The sequence below is a fragment of the Pithys albifrons genome, chromosome 2 (genome assembly GCF_047495875.1).
Source record: "Pithys albifrons albifrons isolate INPA30051 chromosome 2, PitAlb_v1, whole genome shotgun sequence".
In the NCBI taxonomy this organism is placed as follows: Eukaryota; Metazoa; Chordata; class Aves; order Passeriformes; family Thamnophilidae; genus Pithys; species Pithys albifrons.
Window position 1 is genome coordinate 61,082,148 of NC_092459.1, and position 14,544 is coordinate 61,096,691.

The window sequence follows — 14,544 nt, forward strand, 5'->3', positions numbered from 1 at the left end:
GTCAGTAAAGTGTCTGTTGTACTCGCTACAGTACTTGACACAAGAACATGGGACAAGATGGGAAGGACTGTGTGTGTAGCATGAGGCAATTAAATAACTTCATTGTTATTACTGCACTGAAATTTTGAGTCTAACTAGGACATAGGTCCAGAAACACAACTGATGCTGATGTGTCAGAATAGTCTGGCATGACTTACTGGCAACTATTGTACCCATCAGCTGAACCTCTGCTTCTCCACCTTCCTCAGGATGTATTAGCATCTTGTTGCAGCAGTTCCTTCAGTACAAGACTAGCCCTGGATAAAATGGTCATGGAAATTTTAATCCTGAAATTCTTTCATCCCTGCTCATTTTTGCATTGTTTGCAACTGTGGATTTCCAGAAACCTGAGAAGACTACAATAACTACAAAATGCCGCGCAGTCAGTTTGTGTGTCTTATCCTCTTCGTTTCTAAAGGAAAAGTGAAAATACATCCTAAGACATCATTGAAAAAGTCATGTATATCTTAAAAAAAAGAAAATATAGCAAATAAAAGTGTATTTTATCTTGCAATTGTAATCTCAAATCTCTGCTAGAATCAGTTGTTATCGAACATTATTGTATCCTTAAACTTTTAACTGTATTAAAACCCAAGTCCCCACATGGCAAGAAATTCAATGCACAGATGAGAACACCTCCATCATACTGCAAAATAAAAGTCCACAGACAACTGAATATTAAATGTATGTATTTTGTGTGGATGCTCGTATGGGAATGTCAGTAGGGTGATAAAATCCCTTCTGTGTGGGGGCAATTATATAAATATAGCTCTGCATATGAGAAATGTAATACATCTTGGCTTTCAACAGCCCAGTTTCTCTTACAGGTCACATTGGCAGACATCTTTTTGTACAGTCTTGAGGATTCAGTGTTCATTCCCTCTCGTCAGTCACATGCTGAATTCTTAAATCAAATGGCTTAATTGTTTTTTCTAATGTGATGATCTTTAATGACTGTGAGTATTTGAGATGTATACATTGCTCCTTTGCATCTTTAGGCAGGAAATAAATCACCAGTATTATTTTATATATTCAACTAGTATTCCCAATTCAGGATCAAAATTTGTATTTACTTTTGCCAACTTTACAAAAGCCTAATAAAGAATCTATGATGATAGTATTGGATGCTCACAGTTATCTTGTCTGTCATGAATAAAAATCCCCTTAGGAAGAACTTTAAATTTTCTAGTGCAAGTAAATGGTTTCTTGTTTACAGTTGCTCTTTTAGGTGAACTTTTATAAGCAGAAGCTTCATTTTATGTTTCTATACAGCATAATGTCTATAATCTGTTAGTGCTGTAAATCAACACTAATGTTCCCTACTAGAACTTCCATCCTCTGCTTTCTAAAGCGCCATATGTGATTAGGTCTACAACACACCACTGCATTGTTGAGATATGAAGACAGAACTCTTACAAATGAGGTGGCTGTATGGAAAACGTATAAAAGAAAGACATTACCATCAATTAATGTAAGCAAAAAATTTAGAGCAACCATACCAAAAGAAATAGGCAGCTAATTCAACTACATGAAGGATGTGGTAACTAAATCCATTTTAACAGCTCACTAATTAACCTTGGGGAGTTTATTACTTCACGTGAATCATTGCAGACAGATGATATATACTTTTGCATTGTAAACTGAGTTTTACACAGCGGGGAAACACAATTTCCTTTGATAAAATTAATGAGATTCACTGGAGGCAGACAGGAACACTTTTATGCTCCTATTCACAAATGACTCCAAAGAGGTAACTTGAGTTTCTCAAAACAAACACTTTAAAAATAATTTTTCAAGGCAAGAAAAATAAATGTGCCAAATTGCATTAAAAAAATAAATTATAGAAGTTTTCTGTTCAACAAGCTGCTCTTCTGAAAGCCTTTCCTTAGGTTGGATGAAAGGACAACTAAACCATCTTCCTTGCCCTTGGCTCTAACTGAGTAATTCAGCCTGATGTCTCTGTACTAGCACCACTGAGTTGTCTTTAGCTCCATGCTTTGTACAGGGCTTGGAGTTGGAGGTGTCAGGCAAAGAGTCTTTCCTTCAGTGTTTGAACATCCAGGACTCTTGCAATGCTATTCTCTCCTTGCAAAGGTGCTGTTAGATTGAAATGCAGCACATCAGTCTTTCCTGAGTTCATTGGCACTAACTGCTTTTCACACCTTTTGTTCGAGAGCACTTTCTGCCATTTCCATCTCATCTCTTTCAAGCTATCTCCCATCATCCAGCACTTTTTTTAAGAGACAGATGACACTGGACCTAGGACAGCACTTTTTGTCTGATAAAAAGCACAATGATCTAATGGGATTTATACCTACTCCTTTCCTATTTGCACATCTGGATGTGGGGTATCAGATCCCCTTTATATCAGCATTAGCTCACTAGGAGCTCGTGTGAAATTTCACCAAGCTCCTACATGGAGTAACTATCTAAGATACCCACCTTGGCCCTGTAGGAAGAGTTGCTCCATCCTGCAACTCTGTCTTTTTTCTCTCTTAGACTCTATTAAGACTTACTTGTTTGAAAGAGCTGAGCTTATTAAATAATCCAGAAAACTCTGTGACTGCCTTGTCCTCATTATCACTCTGGTAAAATCTACTCTGTCTAAAATTGCTGTTGATGGTGATTAATTTAGTCTTTCAAAGCTGTTTGAAATAACACTTTTCTAGATTGCTGATGAAAACACTGACAAGCCTCCCCACAGCTCGCCAACAGAAACACCCTCATTAAATGCTACTGCTACTTGGGCAATTGATCTGCTTTTCATTTAGTTCTTCATCTGTTTGTGCTTAATTTTACTTTCCCTTCACTTTTTTCTCTATTACTAAATCGAGTACCTAACAGAACTCTATTACACTCAAGCCTCTGGCAATTTAATGCATAATCATATAAAACAAGGAAATAAAAGAACTGTTTACCAGGTCCTATTTTCTATTAAAAAAACATAAAGACTAGCATTAGCTGTATTGTTTTGTATTCACTGTGTATTAGCTGACAACCACATCTCTTCTGCCTGCTACACAGACCACAGCTACTTGTGGTGCTCTGTTTGCATCCTTGGTATAGACCCACACAATTTTCCATCTCCTGAAATAGTCACCACAGTGCCAACACATGCAAAAAAACAGCAGGTCAGACATCTCTTCGACCCCTCTAGGATTTCCAGATGTGCTGGTTTAAAGGCAAGTCAGCAGGGGAAATGAACTCACCACGAGAGAGAGATTATAAGTCAGACCTAAAATTTAATAATAATATTACAATAAAAACACTGACACAAAAGGGAAATTGCTTTCAATTCATAAAAACCCCGCAGTATAACCCAGTGTCCTGGGGCCCACACCCAAGGGGGTTTGTTTGCCCTTGTGCTGAGACCCCTGTGGCTCCCCCAAGTCCAGAGCAAAAGGAAATGAAAAAACCTGTTGGTGCAGGCGAGGGCTGTGGTCTGGGTGAGAGTGGTGATCTCCTCCTGGTGAGGTCCTGCTGCTTCTCTGGATCTGACAAGAAGTTACCAAAGTCTTCTTACCCACCACTTATGTACCCTCAGGGAGCACCCAGTCCCTCCCCCTGGGTGGGGACTCACACAATGGGTGATTAACTCTGGGAGCCAGGGGGTATTGAACTGTTGATGGCATATTAGCAGCTCCGCCCCCTCAGGCTGGGTGTGAAGGTGATAATGACTCCCTGGGCAGCTGCTGCTAATGGCCCATTGTCCTTGGGAATGAATAGAGGGGGTAGAATACACAGCTTTGATCACCCTTACACAGTGTCAGCTGGTCCCTCCTGCTCAACTAGGACACCAGACCACTCAGAAATATAATAATTTCAGCATATGTCTTGCTGAGAGCTACTTTTTAGATGAGCCTTGAGTGTCCTCCTCTGATGCCTATACATCTCTCTGCTTTTTTTCTAGATAATGCACAGTAATATCTATTAAGCACTCATGTGGGGTTTTTTTGGGGGTGTGTGGGGAGGGAGAGGTATCTTTTTTTTTTTATAACTGGTAATAGTTACTAGTTTTAGCTCTAGCATTAAGCTTGCTCTAGCGAGCTTAGCATTAAGATTGTATCACTGCTTAGGTTATGTTCATGCATTGAAGAAAACAAACCATTGTTCCTTTTACCCTAGTGCTATATGCAGAAGCTCTATTTTCCCCCATCTTCCCCATCAATTTATCTAATTGATTCTGTCCCTTCTTGTTGCTTGTTACGGCAGAGTTCTGTCTGGATGCTGTTGTCTTTGACCACCTTCTTTCTTTCAAAAGTAAGAGTAGTCCTGTCTTCGATTATGCACCTGAGGATGAGGCGAAGGTCGGGCGCTGTTACAGACCTCAGTCAGAGCCAGCCGAGGGCTGGGAGCGACCCCGTGCCCTGCCCAGGCACTCGTTTTCCACTCTTAGGGTAGCGCAGCCCTAAAAACTGCCCTCAGCAGCGAAAGCATCTCCGAGCAGGACGATGAGGATCGCCCACTGCGCTTCCCCCCAGTTTCCCCTGTATCTTCGGAGGGGATGAGAAAGGGAGTGGGAATAACTGTGTGTCTGGGCTAACCTTTCGGACTTTGGAGAAGGGCAGCAGTAGGCAGACACCGGGGCACGCCAGCATCGCCGTCAGTCTCGCCAGTTACACACCATCTTTTCCAATCTCCGTGTAACTAAAGAGGGAAGGAGGGCGGGGGGACGCACGTGTTCCGGTTTTGGTTGGTTTCTTTGTTTGTTTTGTTTGTGTTTTCTTTTATTTATCAAAGCCTTCTGCGATCCCCCGCGGGCGACTCCTCCGGCCGGGCGGGGCCGAGACGGTGCCCCGGGGCGGAGCGGGGCGGGCCGGGGCCGGGGCTGGAGGCGGAGGGTCCCGGGGCTGCGGCCGGCGGCCGGGCAGTTCGGTGGCGATGACAGGCAGCCGCCGGCCCGCAGCCGCCCCTTGCCCGCCGGCGGGGAGCGCGGCCCCGGCTAGCCCTGGGATGGCCCCACGGGAACAGCCGCGGCGGAGGCTGCGCGCCCGGCGGGCGGCGTGAGCGCCTCCCGGGCAAGCCATGGGGCAGACCTCGGTCTCCACGCTGCCCGAGCCGGCCGGCGGTGAGTACCGGGGGGCGCCGTCGGCGGGACGGCGCGGACAGGCGGCGGGGCGCCCATCAGGGAGCGCGGCCGAGGTGGCGGCGGTGGGGGCAGCCCGCGGTGCCCCGGGCCGGGAGAGAGGTGCGCCGGGCCGACAGACCGGTCCCACAGGCCGGGAAAGCGGTGCCCGTGCTGCCCCGGGAAGGGAGAGCCGTGCCCGGGTCGCCGCCGCTTGCCCGCCCCTTCGGACCGCAGTGGGCGCGGGAGGGGTGGCTGCTTTCCACACTGCCCTGCCCGGCTCGGCAACCCCGAGGTAGCGAGAGGCTCCGCGGTGCCTCCCGCCTCTCCGGGTATTCGGGTTTCTTTTTTCCCCCCTGTTATTATATAAAAAAGTACAAAGGGGTAAAAAAGAAGGGAAAGGAGCTCTGGCAACTCGCCCGGTAGCGGGGCTAGTAACCCTCCCAGCTGATTGCTTTTGGCTCTAGGACATTTTATGTGTAAGCAGACTGTTGAAAATAAATAAATAGCGTGTGAGTAGAACTGGGTTTTGTTTTGTTTTGCTTTTTCAATAAAGCAATCCTAGCTGTTTGCAACTTTTTGAAGATAGTACAAACTACTTGGGAATGCTATTTGGAGGCATGTTAGGATAACCTGGTGTGTTTTAGTTACTGAAAAACAGAGCACGTCTCTTCGCACAATAATAGGATGTAGAATCTAAATTAACTCCAGCGAGGTTTAAAGCTTCCTGTGAAAATATCACTGCATGCATGTTTTTCTTCAACGGCTGTTTCCTTTGCATCCATTTAAAACAAATAAGAAAATCCTGTTGTGGACTTTTCTTCTGAAAGCTGAACTTCATCCTTAATTTGCTTATTGGTGTTAATGTGCAAATGTTTTTTCAAATAGGAGAGAGTGCAATAAACTTTCTTCCCCCCCCTTTCTTTTTCCTTCATGGGTGTTTCAAAGGATAGTTTTAGCAATAACACATACATTTTCAGAAGAGCTCCATTATGTTCTTAGTCGTACTATCCCAGTCAAAACCTTGGATGATTTCCTCACCTGTCAAACACTGCATGATAGAGAAATTGGACCATTTCCAACAAGTGTCACCATCCTGTTGAAGGTTTCACCCAGTAGCCAGCGTGATAGGATTATTCCAAGGCAGGCACAGGGAAACAGATGTAAGGAAACAGATGGACTGGTTAAAAATTTTTGGTCACTTTTTTGTACAGGAAGTTTAACAAACGTTTATGTGAGAAAGTCTATTGTGAGTGTATTTTGCCCTAGGGGAGCCCATATCTTGATTAAGGATAGCTGTGGTGCCTGTGTTCCCTTGGCTCAGTGCTAATGAACAATAAGTTTTATCTAAAAGAAAAAAGTCACCCTTGAATTCTTTCTTAACTGAAACCAAAATTTTCAATCAGGAGCAGGAAGACAAGTATCTGAAGATGTAGATTACAATGACGCTACCTTGACATTGCCAAGTAAATTCTAGTTTCCTCCATTTTGACAGCACTTCTCTGTGTGATGAGACTGTGGTAGTGCCTCCAGGAGGTTCCACAGAAGAGTAATCCCACTGTACTTTCATCCCTGTTGAAATCATTGTCAGGGTATATCCTCAACGAGAAACCATAGGGGCAGGTGGGTTTCTGGGTGGCATGAGGGTGCAATCATTTGTTTTCTGTGGTCTGGTTTGCTGGTATGGTCTGAACATTTCATACATTGCAAAATTTAGGAAGCCCTGTTCAGCTGTGATCAGGGCAAGAAAATGACTTCCACTGGTTCCTGTTCCATGGGTTGCCCCTTAGGGAAGCAGACCTAAATTCTTTGTTGACTTTGGTGTGCCAGCCAGTCACAAGCCATTTAAGTCTTTGACAGCTGCTAGAGATTAGAGTTGAAGGAGATATCTGACTTGCACACGCAGGGACTACAAATCTGTTTTAGTGCTAAGGAATCAATAGTGCATTCAGATCCTCAGTGAGCCACACAAAAGCAGCTGTGAGAAGCTGCTTGCTTGTTTGCTTCCTTTTTCCCCCCAGCCTTGCCAGCCTGCAAGGGCTCAGACCCTGCCCCATGATCCTGGCAGGGCTCAGAGGGGCTGTTGGCTGGCGCAGGGGAAGGTACCCCCAGTAAATCACCATGGGGACTTGGGATGGACTGGTAAGGTGAACATGGTCTGATGTAGAAAACTAAAGTAGATTTTTCCTGAAAATCACAGTGTGTTAGAAGAGATAAAATATATGCATAATACAATACTTGGGATGGACCCCAGCCAGTGTCCTGCAGGGGTTTTTTTTGAAAGATTTCCTTTAAATGAAAGGTTTTAGTCTTGGAAAGGAAAATATATGTTGAAGTACTTAAACAGATCAAGGTCCTAGTGTCACTTTCCCATTGGGTTAAGGAGAGGACTGAGACCTAACCATAAAATTCAAAAGTCCTTCTCAACTGGGCAAATGTATACTCATACCAGACAGATTAGCATGTCTACAAAGAGAGGAAGAATCAGATTTTTGTACCCCATTGTAACTTTATTCAGCAATGCTGTCTTGCTAGAGTTTGCCATCAGCTGTGTGTGACTGAGGGCTGAAGTGTTTTGTATAGGGCTTTAATTATCTTCCAGAACTATGAACGGTAGATGGATAGCAAAGCAGGTCTTCAATTGCCTGGTGCGTGTCCACAGGCGTCTTTTGCTCCTTCTCCTCACTTACAGCTTTTCAGTCATGTAGATAATTTTTTTAAAGCTTGTTTGTTGTTTGCTATGGTTAGAAAATATGAACAGTCATTCCATGGAGGAGCTCATGAAGACAGTATAGATACATGGATAAGGAGAAGCACGTATTGTCCTTGTTCATTTTCCTTCTTTGATTTTCCCATGCCTGGCAGGAGTTGATTAGTATGTTCTCTCCCCGTTCACTGGATGGAGTTCAATGCTTTGGGGGGTTACCAGCCATCATGTGCAAAAGCTATAACTTCTGCTTTCTGATCTACCGTTTATCAAAGCAAAGCAGAACTGTAGACTTTTCGGTCTTTTTTTTTTGCCTTTGTATTTGTTCTTGGGTAGTTCAGTATCAGCCATAGTACTGAGAAACAGCAAAGTCCTCAAGCAAAGGCATGATCAGCAGGTTGAGAAGGTAACATTTCAAAGCAGAACTAGTTAGGTGGCAAAAGATTTTTATTATCTCTTGAATAGTGATGTCTTGTTAAGAAAGAAATTTTCAGTAAAAACAGACCTGTTAGTGTTCCTAGGAAGAGGTCAGGCAGCTCAGCATGGAGTGTGAAGTACAAGCAGAGGGTATGTGGAGGGGAAGAACAAGTTGCAAAGGGGATGGTCTCAGGAAACTCTTGCCCTGATGGTCAGAGTGCTCATCAGGGCCAGCTGAAGATGGGTCAGACCCCTGTGCTGACCTCCTGTACCAAGTACATAGTCTGTAGATGGGAGTTCCTCTCATCATATATGTTTTGCAGAAATAAAGCACAAACTGTCAGCCTTGTGTTTCATCCTACTACGAACCCAAAGTTTCTTTGAGGTCATGAAAATGTACTTCAACAGCACAGAACCATTTCCCACCCAGCTCCCTCCATGAGATGAAAGCAGTTGCTGGTAGGATCCTGTTGTTTGTTGACCTTGGCACTCGGTGAAAATATTCTCATAGGTCAGAAGTGAACATGTTGCTCAGACTGCTCCTTTTCATCTCTCTTGGCTTTATAGGATTTCCTGCTCATGGACGAGGAAATAGCAACTTCACCTGTTTCTGTGCAGAGGAATTGTAATAAAATGGAAAACTAATATTTGTTTCAGCAGTTTTAGGTGTTTGTAAACAAACTGATTGGTTCTCAGTTCAACAATTCCAGGACTTGTCAAGTAAGAAAAGTTATTCCGGTAAACACCCTTAATTAATAGCTACTTGTGAGCCTTACTGAGGGTGCTGTTGTGGGGCAAACCCTGCTGTTCCTGAGAAGCTGGACATGGAGATACTCAGCCATAGATTTAAATCCTCATCCTGACTCAGACCACTATAAATCTGAACGTGCAGAAAAGCCCTTATAGTAATAATTCTAAATACTTTAAAAAGTAAATTGATTTTTCTTCTCCAGCTACTTTTACTTTCAAAAGTGGAAGAACTTTGACATCATTGCACTTTACAGAAGGACATTACAAAGCATTTACAGGTGCAGTGAGCTACACCCAACGCACCTGTCAGCTGCTCATTTCAGGTTTTGCTGCACTTAAAAGAGTGGAAAACAGAGCTGTTGAGCAGAAATGTCAAGTCCCATTTGATGTGAAGCCCTAAATGACTTGTTCACAGCCACAAAGGACATTCTGGGCAGGGAGTCTTGTCTTCCTTATTTTTGTTTTAAATTTGCTGGGGGCTTTGAGGCTGAACCCTCCTCCTTTTTTCCCCCTTTTTTATGTTTTTGTACATTATTGTAGTGGTTTTAGCTAGGCTTCTGTGCAAGAGTTGTTAAGTACAATGGAAAGGTGTACTGTTTTCATATCCTATTGAAATTACATCCAAAGCTTTTCAGTTTTTGGGAAACATTTTCTTCATCCTACCAGTGTTCTCAGATGTGGCTACAATTGTAACAGCTCCAGCATTTGAGTAAACTAAGTATGCAACTTTCCATAGACCTCAGGCTGACAGAGTGGGTATTTTGGATACCTAGTCAAAGGCATAAAAAGCCCATATTTTCAAACAGAATAGTTAGCCATGGATTTTCCTCCTACTAATGGGAACTGCAAGAGCTTTTTTTAAAAGTTGGTGCTTGTGTTTCTTGCAAAGTTTATATGAAAGTAATGGCAGGTGCTGGAAGTGTAGGTCTCAGCTCCCAACATCCATGAGTCTGATTTGTGCTCTTGGTGAGGGTCTGAGTGTGAGCATGTGGAATGAATCACTATTTCTACTGAAAAATATTGTGCACACTTTTAAGTATAGTATTTATAAAATATCAAATGGATGCCGCCACATACTTGGTGATCTGCCAGGGCACAGCAGGACCCCTGCAGCTGCAGCAGTTGCTGCTGACCTGGCCGGAGCTCCTCAGCTGCGGCAATACTTCACTGCAGAGGAGGCTGCAACCCGAGGCAGCACCACGGGACATGGCCCAGGACACAGGTCTCATAAGGATACAGGGGATCAGCAACACCACAGCGACCACATGTGTGTAAAGATAAAGATGTAGTGCTCAACAGGTTCCAGGTCAGTGTCTGACCCTTCCTCGCTCTGAGTCCGCTTCAAGGATGACCAGGAATTCTGCTCATTTAGCTGCCAGCATACGTGACCTTTCATGTTACGCATGCCAGCTGAGCTATCTTCTTGTGCTGATGTTTGGTGGCCATTAATCACCTGTTCACAGTGTTAATCATCAGCTTCCTCCTCTGCCATGAGGAGACTGAGAGCTGGCTCCTGGGCATCAGCATGGGCAGGGTGGCAGAGTCCTGCTGACTGCCCGGGTTTGTGCGAGAGTTGTCGTCTCAGATGACCACCCTGATACTTCCCCCAGATGAAAAGCTCATAGAAGATCTTGTTTCTTGCTGAGCCCCCTGTGCTAAGCCCCACTGACAACTGATCCCACACCATTGGATCTCAGCCACCCCTTGGATCAGATGTCCTTCCTTCCTAAAGCCTCTTCCTTGGCATTCATACTCCTTCTGAGTAATATGGCCTTGTTCTTAGGTGATGTTTTCTGTTACATGTTTCAAAATTCTTTCAAGTCCTTTTTATATTGTTCCTTTATTTAAATGGGAAAACTTATCACAAGGAGACAGGACAGCATCTAAGATACAACCTGGAGGAAACTAAAGAGCTCCCAAGTCCTTGTAAATGTTTGAGCCGTATCACAGTCTAGTCTGTAAAAAATAGAAAATACTTTCCTTATATGTTTTTCCTTAAAATTGTTTTTTATTAATTTTGGACACTGATGCTTTTTGAGATTTAAAAAAATGTAGCATTGTTGAAAAATACTAGTGAATCAGGCCTGGAAAGGATTTGTTTTACACTTCAGTTTATGGTTTTAAAACCTAGTGATGAGTGCCCTTAATGCCTTGGGTCAGTCACTGGTAGGTTTTTAAAAATACTTCAGCAAAGAGACTGCTTTCAGAACTTATTTCTGCCCACTGTATTTAAATTGTAACAGTGGCTAGAAAAATACTTCTGATATACAGAAATACCCCAACCAGCTGCCATTCAGTCCCATGTGGAAAAGTAATTTCTGAAGTGTCCATTCATTATCTTCCCTAGTTGGCACAAGGGCAATTTTTGATCCTGTTGTTTTTCTGATACAAAAGGATTTTCATTCCAGTGGGGCCAGTGCTAGCCATAGGAAAAAATAGAGGAATTAGTTTGCTGGTGATGATAAAATGTCTCTAGGAACAGGCAATGGTGTCTCTGGTCTGTTTTGCCCCCAGCAGATCCCAGAGAGTGAGGCTGGCTGCTGGTGCCCCTGCTGAGAGAGCAGCCAGGGTGTGGGTGTGTGCCAGGGAAGTAGGCCGTTTGGTTTTATCTGTGTCCCTGGGCTGCCAGTATTCAGTTTTGCCGGGCTGATGAGAAGCTTACAGTCAGGTCTGGGTTCAAGCCACATAAAACCACTGATGTATAAAATATCTGCAAAACTGGGAAGGAAACTGTGAGTACAAACCATCAGTAGGCAAAGTAGGCAGATAGTGAGGGGTTTTTTTTGTGATTTTATTTTGTGCCCCCAAAACAAAATCAAAGGCAAAGAGTGACACTGAGTAATTTATATCCCTCCATACATAACTCTACAACCCCTAGAATGCCAAGTGTATTTTCGGGCAAATGTAAAATTACAGTGGGGTTCCAGAGTGTGCCATTTCTACAGTGTCTTATCATAGAAATGTTTCAGTAGGAACTGGGTGGGAAGGTCACTGTGAATATCCAGATGATGCAGGGTGTGAAAATGGACTATTTTTCCTCCTCTCTGTCTCTGACCAGAGTCACATGGGTGATAGTGCTGGATGTCCTCATTTCTGGGTTTGGTTTTTCTTGCCCCTTTTTTCTTTTTCTGGATTCAAATATTATAATATATGAATCAATTTAACCTTGCTTGTTTGCAGTCCACAGAGTTGTTTGGACTAGCAATCAGCACAGGCCATGCAATTGCCTTTGTTAATCTTATGGTGGCTCATTATTAGGAAATTTGATTTAAGACATGAGTTTCTTGCAAGATTTGATACGAGGTCGCTGCACAGAAATAGGAATTTCTTTTGTCCTTGACTTGGGTTTGGGTACTTGGAAATAAAGTCTTACTTTTGTGTTCTCTCACTGCTTTGCACAGCTGTGATGATCAATGTAAGTGGGGAAAAGCTAGGGAGAAGTGAGGATATATGGTTGCTCCATCATTGTATGGAAGTCTAGAGTATGCTGTCAGGTTGCATGCAAGTAGAATGAGACAAGAATAATATTATAAAACTGTGATAACACTTGTTAATTGACAGATCAGAGTGTTAATACTGAATGTATGTCAATGGTAGCTTTGTGAAAATGAAGTTTTATATGAAAAGATAAGTACTGTGTTGCATTTTTTTCTTCTCTGATTCCTGCATTGGTTTCATATGAATTGGAGTGATGTTTTACCTAGCAAAATTAGACTGTGATGCAGCTGTCCTAACATTTGAAACCATGTGAGCACCGAACCAGTGAAGTTCACCTATGCAGCAGCATAGTTAAAAATGTGGTGTGATTGTGAATAGCAAGGGAGGGTCCAGTTTGTGACTCTTCTCCGGATTGCTCTCCTTGCTTATAACCCCCACAGATCAACTTACCTGAAGCTTTTATGTAACAACAAGCAATATAAAGTCACCCTGGCTGAAAACTAACCTCCTGTGGGCTCTTTTTTTCCTTTCTTTTTCCCCAAGATCCTGGATGAGTCAACAAAGAAATGACACTTTCATTGCATGCTTATGAAACAGATTTAGTGGGATACAACCAAGTAAGTTGAGTCACGTTACAACCTAAAGTCACTGCAGACTGGTGGGAAATGATTTTTAGATACTAGCAGTCTTTATGAGGAGAAAAACCCACAACCAGTGCATTGCCAAGAAATTGGATGTGATTAAATTATACATTTATAATGTGTTATAATTTATTTCATTGTTAATAATTCAAAACTGGCTGTGCATTTCCTCCCCTGTAAATTCGCTCAATGTGTCTGAAGATTACTGGTTTGTTTCTTGGAGTTTTATAGATTTATTGCATTTCTGAGGGAAAGGAAGTGTTGGTTTTGGCACGGATGCTAAGAATATTCTTGTTCTGAAAATGTGAAGCAATGTTCTAGTGCACTGCTAATCTGGCCTCTTTTATGTTGATACAGAGAAGGGTGTAGTGGTTTTCCTGCCCTACACATTATACCACCACCATGCGTGATTCTCCTATTGTCATGAATTGTTCAAGTGATTGGTAGAAGGAAAAGACTAGTATTAATAATTAGTGTTAAAAATCCATATGTGATTTAAGACAATTGCACTAATTTCAGGCTAGTTCCTGTGCTTAAATTCTTGAAGAAAAGTTTTAGGAGGCTGGTCTGACTCTTATGAAAAGACATCAGATTTGATTTCTTGGAAAATTTTGCTGTTGGTTCTTACTTGAATATTGCTTCTTTTGACACATAAAAATAAGGTATGGAAGAAATATGTAAGGCCTAATGGTGAGACATGAAAGAGACTGTGTCTGTGCAAGGGAGTGAACAATAAACTGGGTAACTAAGACTGTGGATAAGGCCAGCTTACCAAGAGCTGGACAAGAACCAAGTAGAAATACTGTATGCTTTTGCTGGAGGAGAAAGTAATGGAGAGTAGCAAACCATGAGCCAGCAGGAAAAAGACAGATGTTAACTACAAAGCACTGCAGAATTTACGTGACTGTGACACTCTGCTTTTAAAACCTTTTGTTGCACAATACTGTCATGTAACTGTGTCTGTTACAGAGAGAACATGATTCTGAAGAAAGGAAGAAAGTTTTTGTTGGAAAAGCACAGAGGAATTCACAGAAACCTGAAACTGAAAAAAACAAGTATCTTAGACACTTAGAGCAATACCTCTCTCTTAACTCCCCCTGGCACTTCTCCTCCTGCTGGTTTAATTTTCCCAGTGCTACCAGAGGCAAGGGGGAAGAACAATAGGAAAGCATGTTTTAGCCAGATCCAGCATGATGAATAGTGTGTTTCTGAAACATTTAACACACCTGGAAACCCTGTAACTTAGTTTGAAATGTGTAATAAAAAATATTTTGAAGAGAAAAAGTATTTGATGTCAGTAGTGGATCTCTAGGATTGTGTATTTTTGAAGGAGAAGAGGAGAAAAGAGTGTACCTTGCAATGTCCATGAATGATGAGAAAAACCATCAGAATACGGGGTTAGAAAGTATCCAAAAGATAAGCTTTCTTTTCAATACATTTTAAACCATTAACAAAAGGGTGGGACTTTGCAGGTTTCTCTAATTACC

General features: G+C 42.7%; 1 protein-coding gene across 4 annotated transcripts in view; it reads left to right on the forward strand.

Annotated features, from left to right (window-relative positions):
• The window catches only part of PHACTR2 (phosphatase and actin regulator 2), a 132,125-nt gene that overhangs the window by 53,023 nt on the left and 64,558 nt on the right, over positions 1-14,544 (forward strand). The window contains exon 1 of one of the 4 annotated variants that reach the window (XM_071549222.1): positions 4,880-5,107. The exons of the other annotated variants lie outside the window; for them this stretch is intronic. Within the exon in view, the coding sequence (XP_071405323.1) occupies positions 5,065-5,107 (43 nt within the window). The 5' untranslated portion in view covers positions 4,880-5,064. Of the gene's footprint in view, positions 1-4,879; positions 5,108-14,544 lie in introns of those variants that run through there. 4 annotated transcript variants of the gene reach the window in all.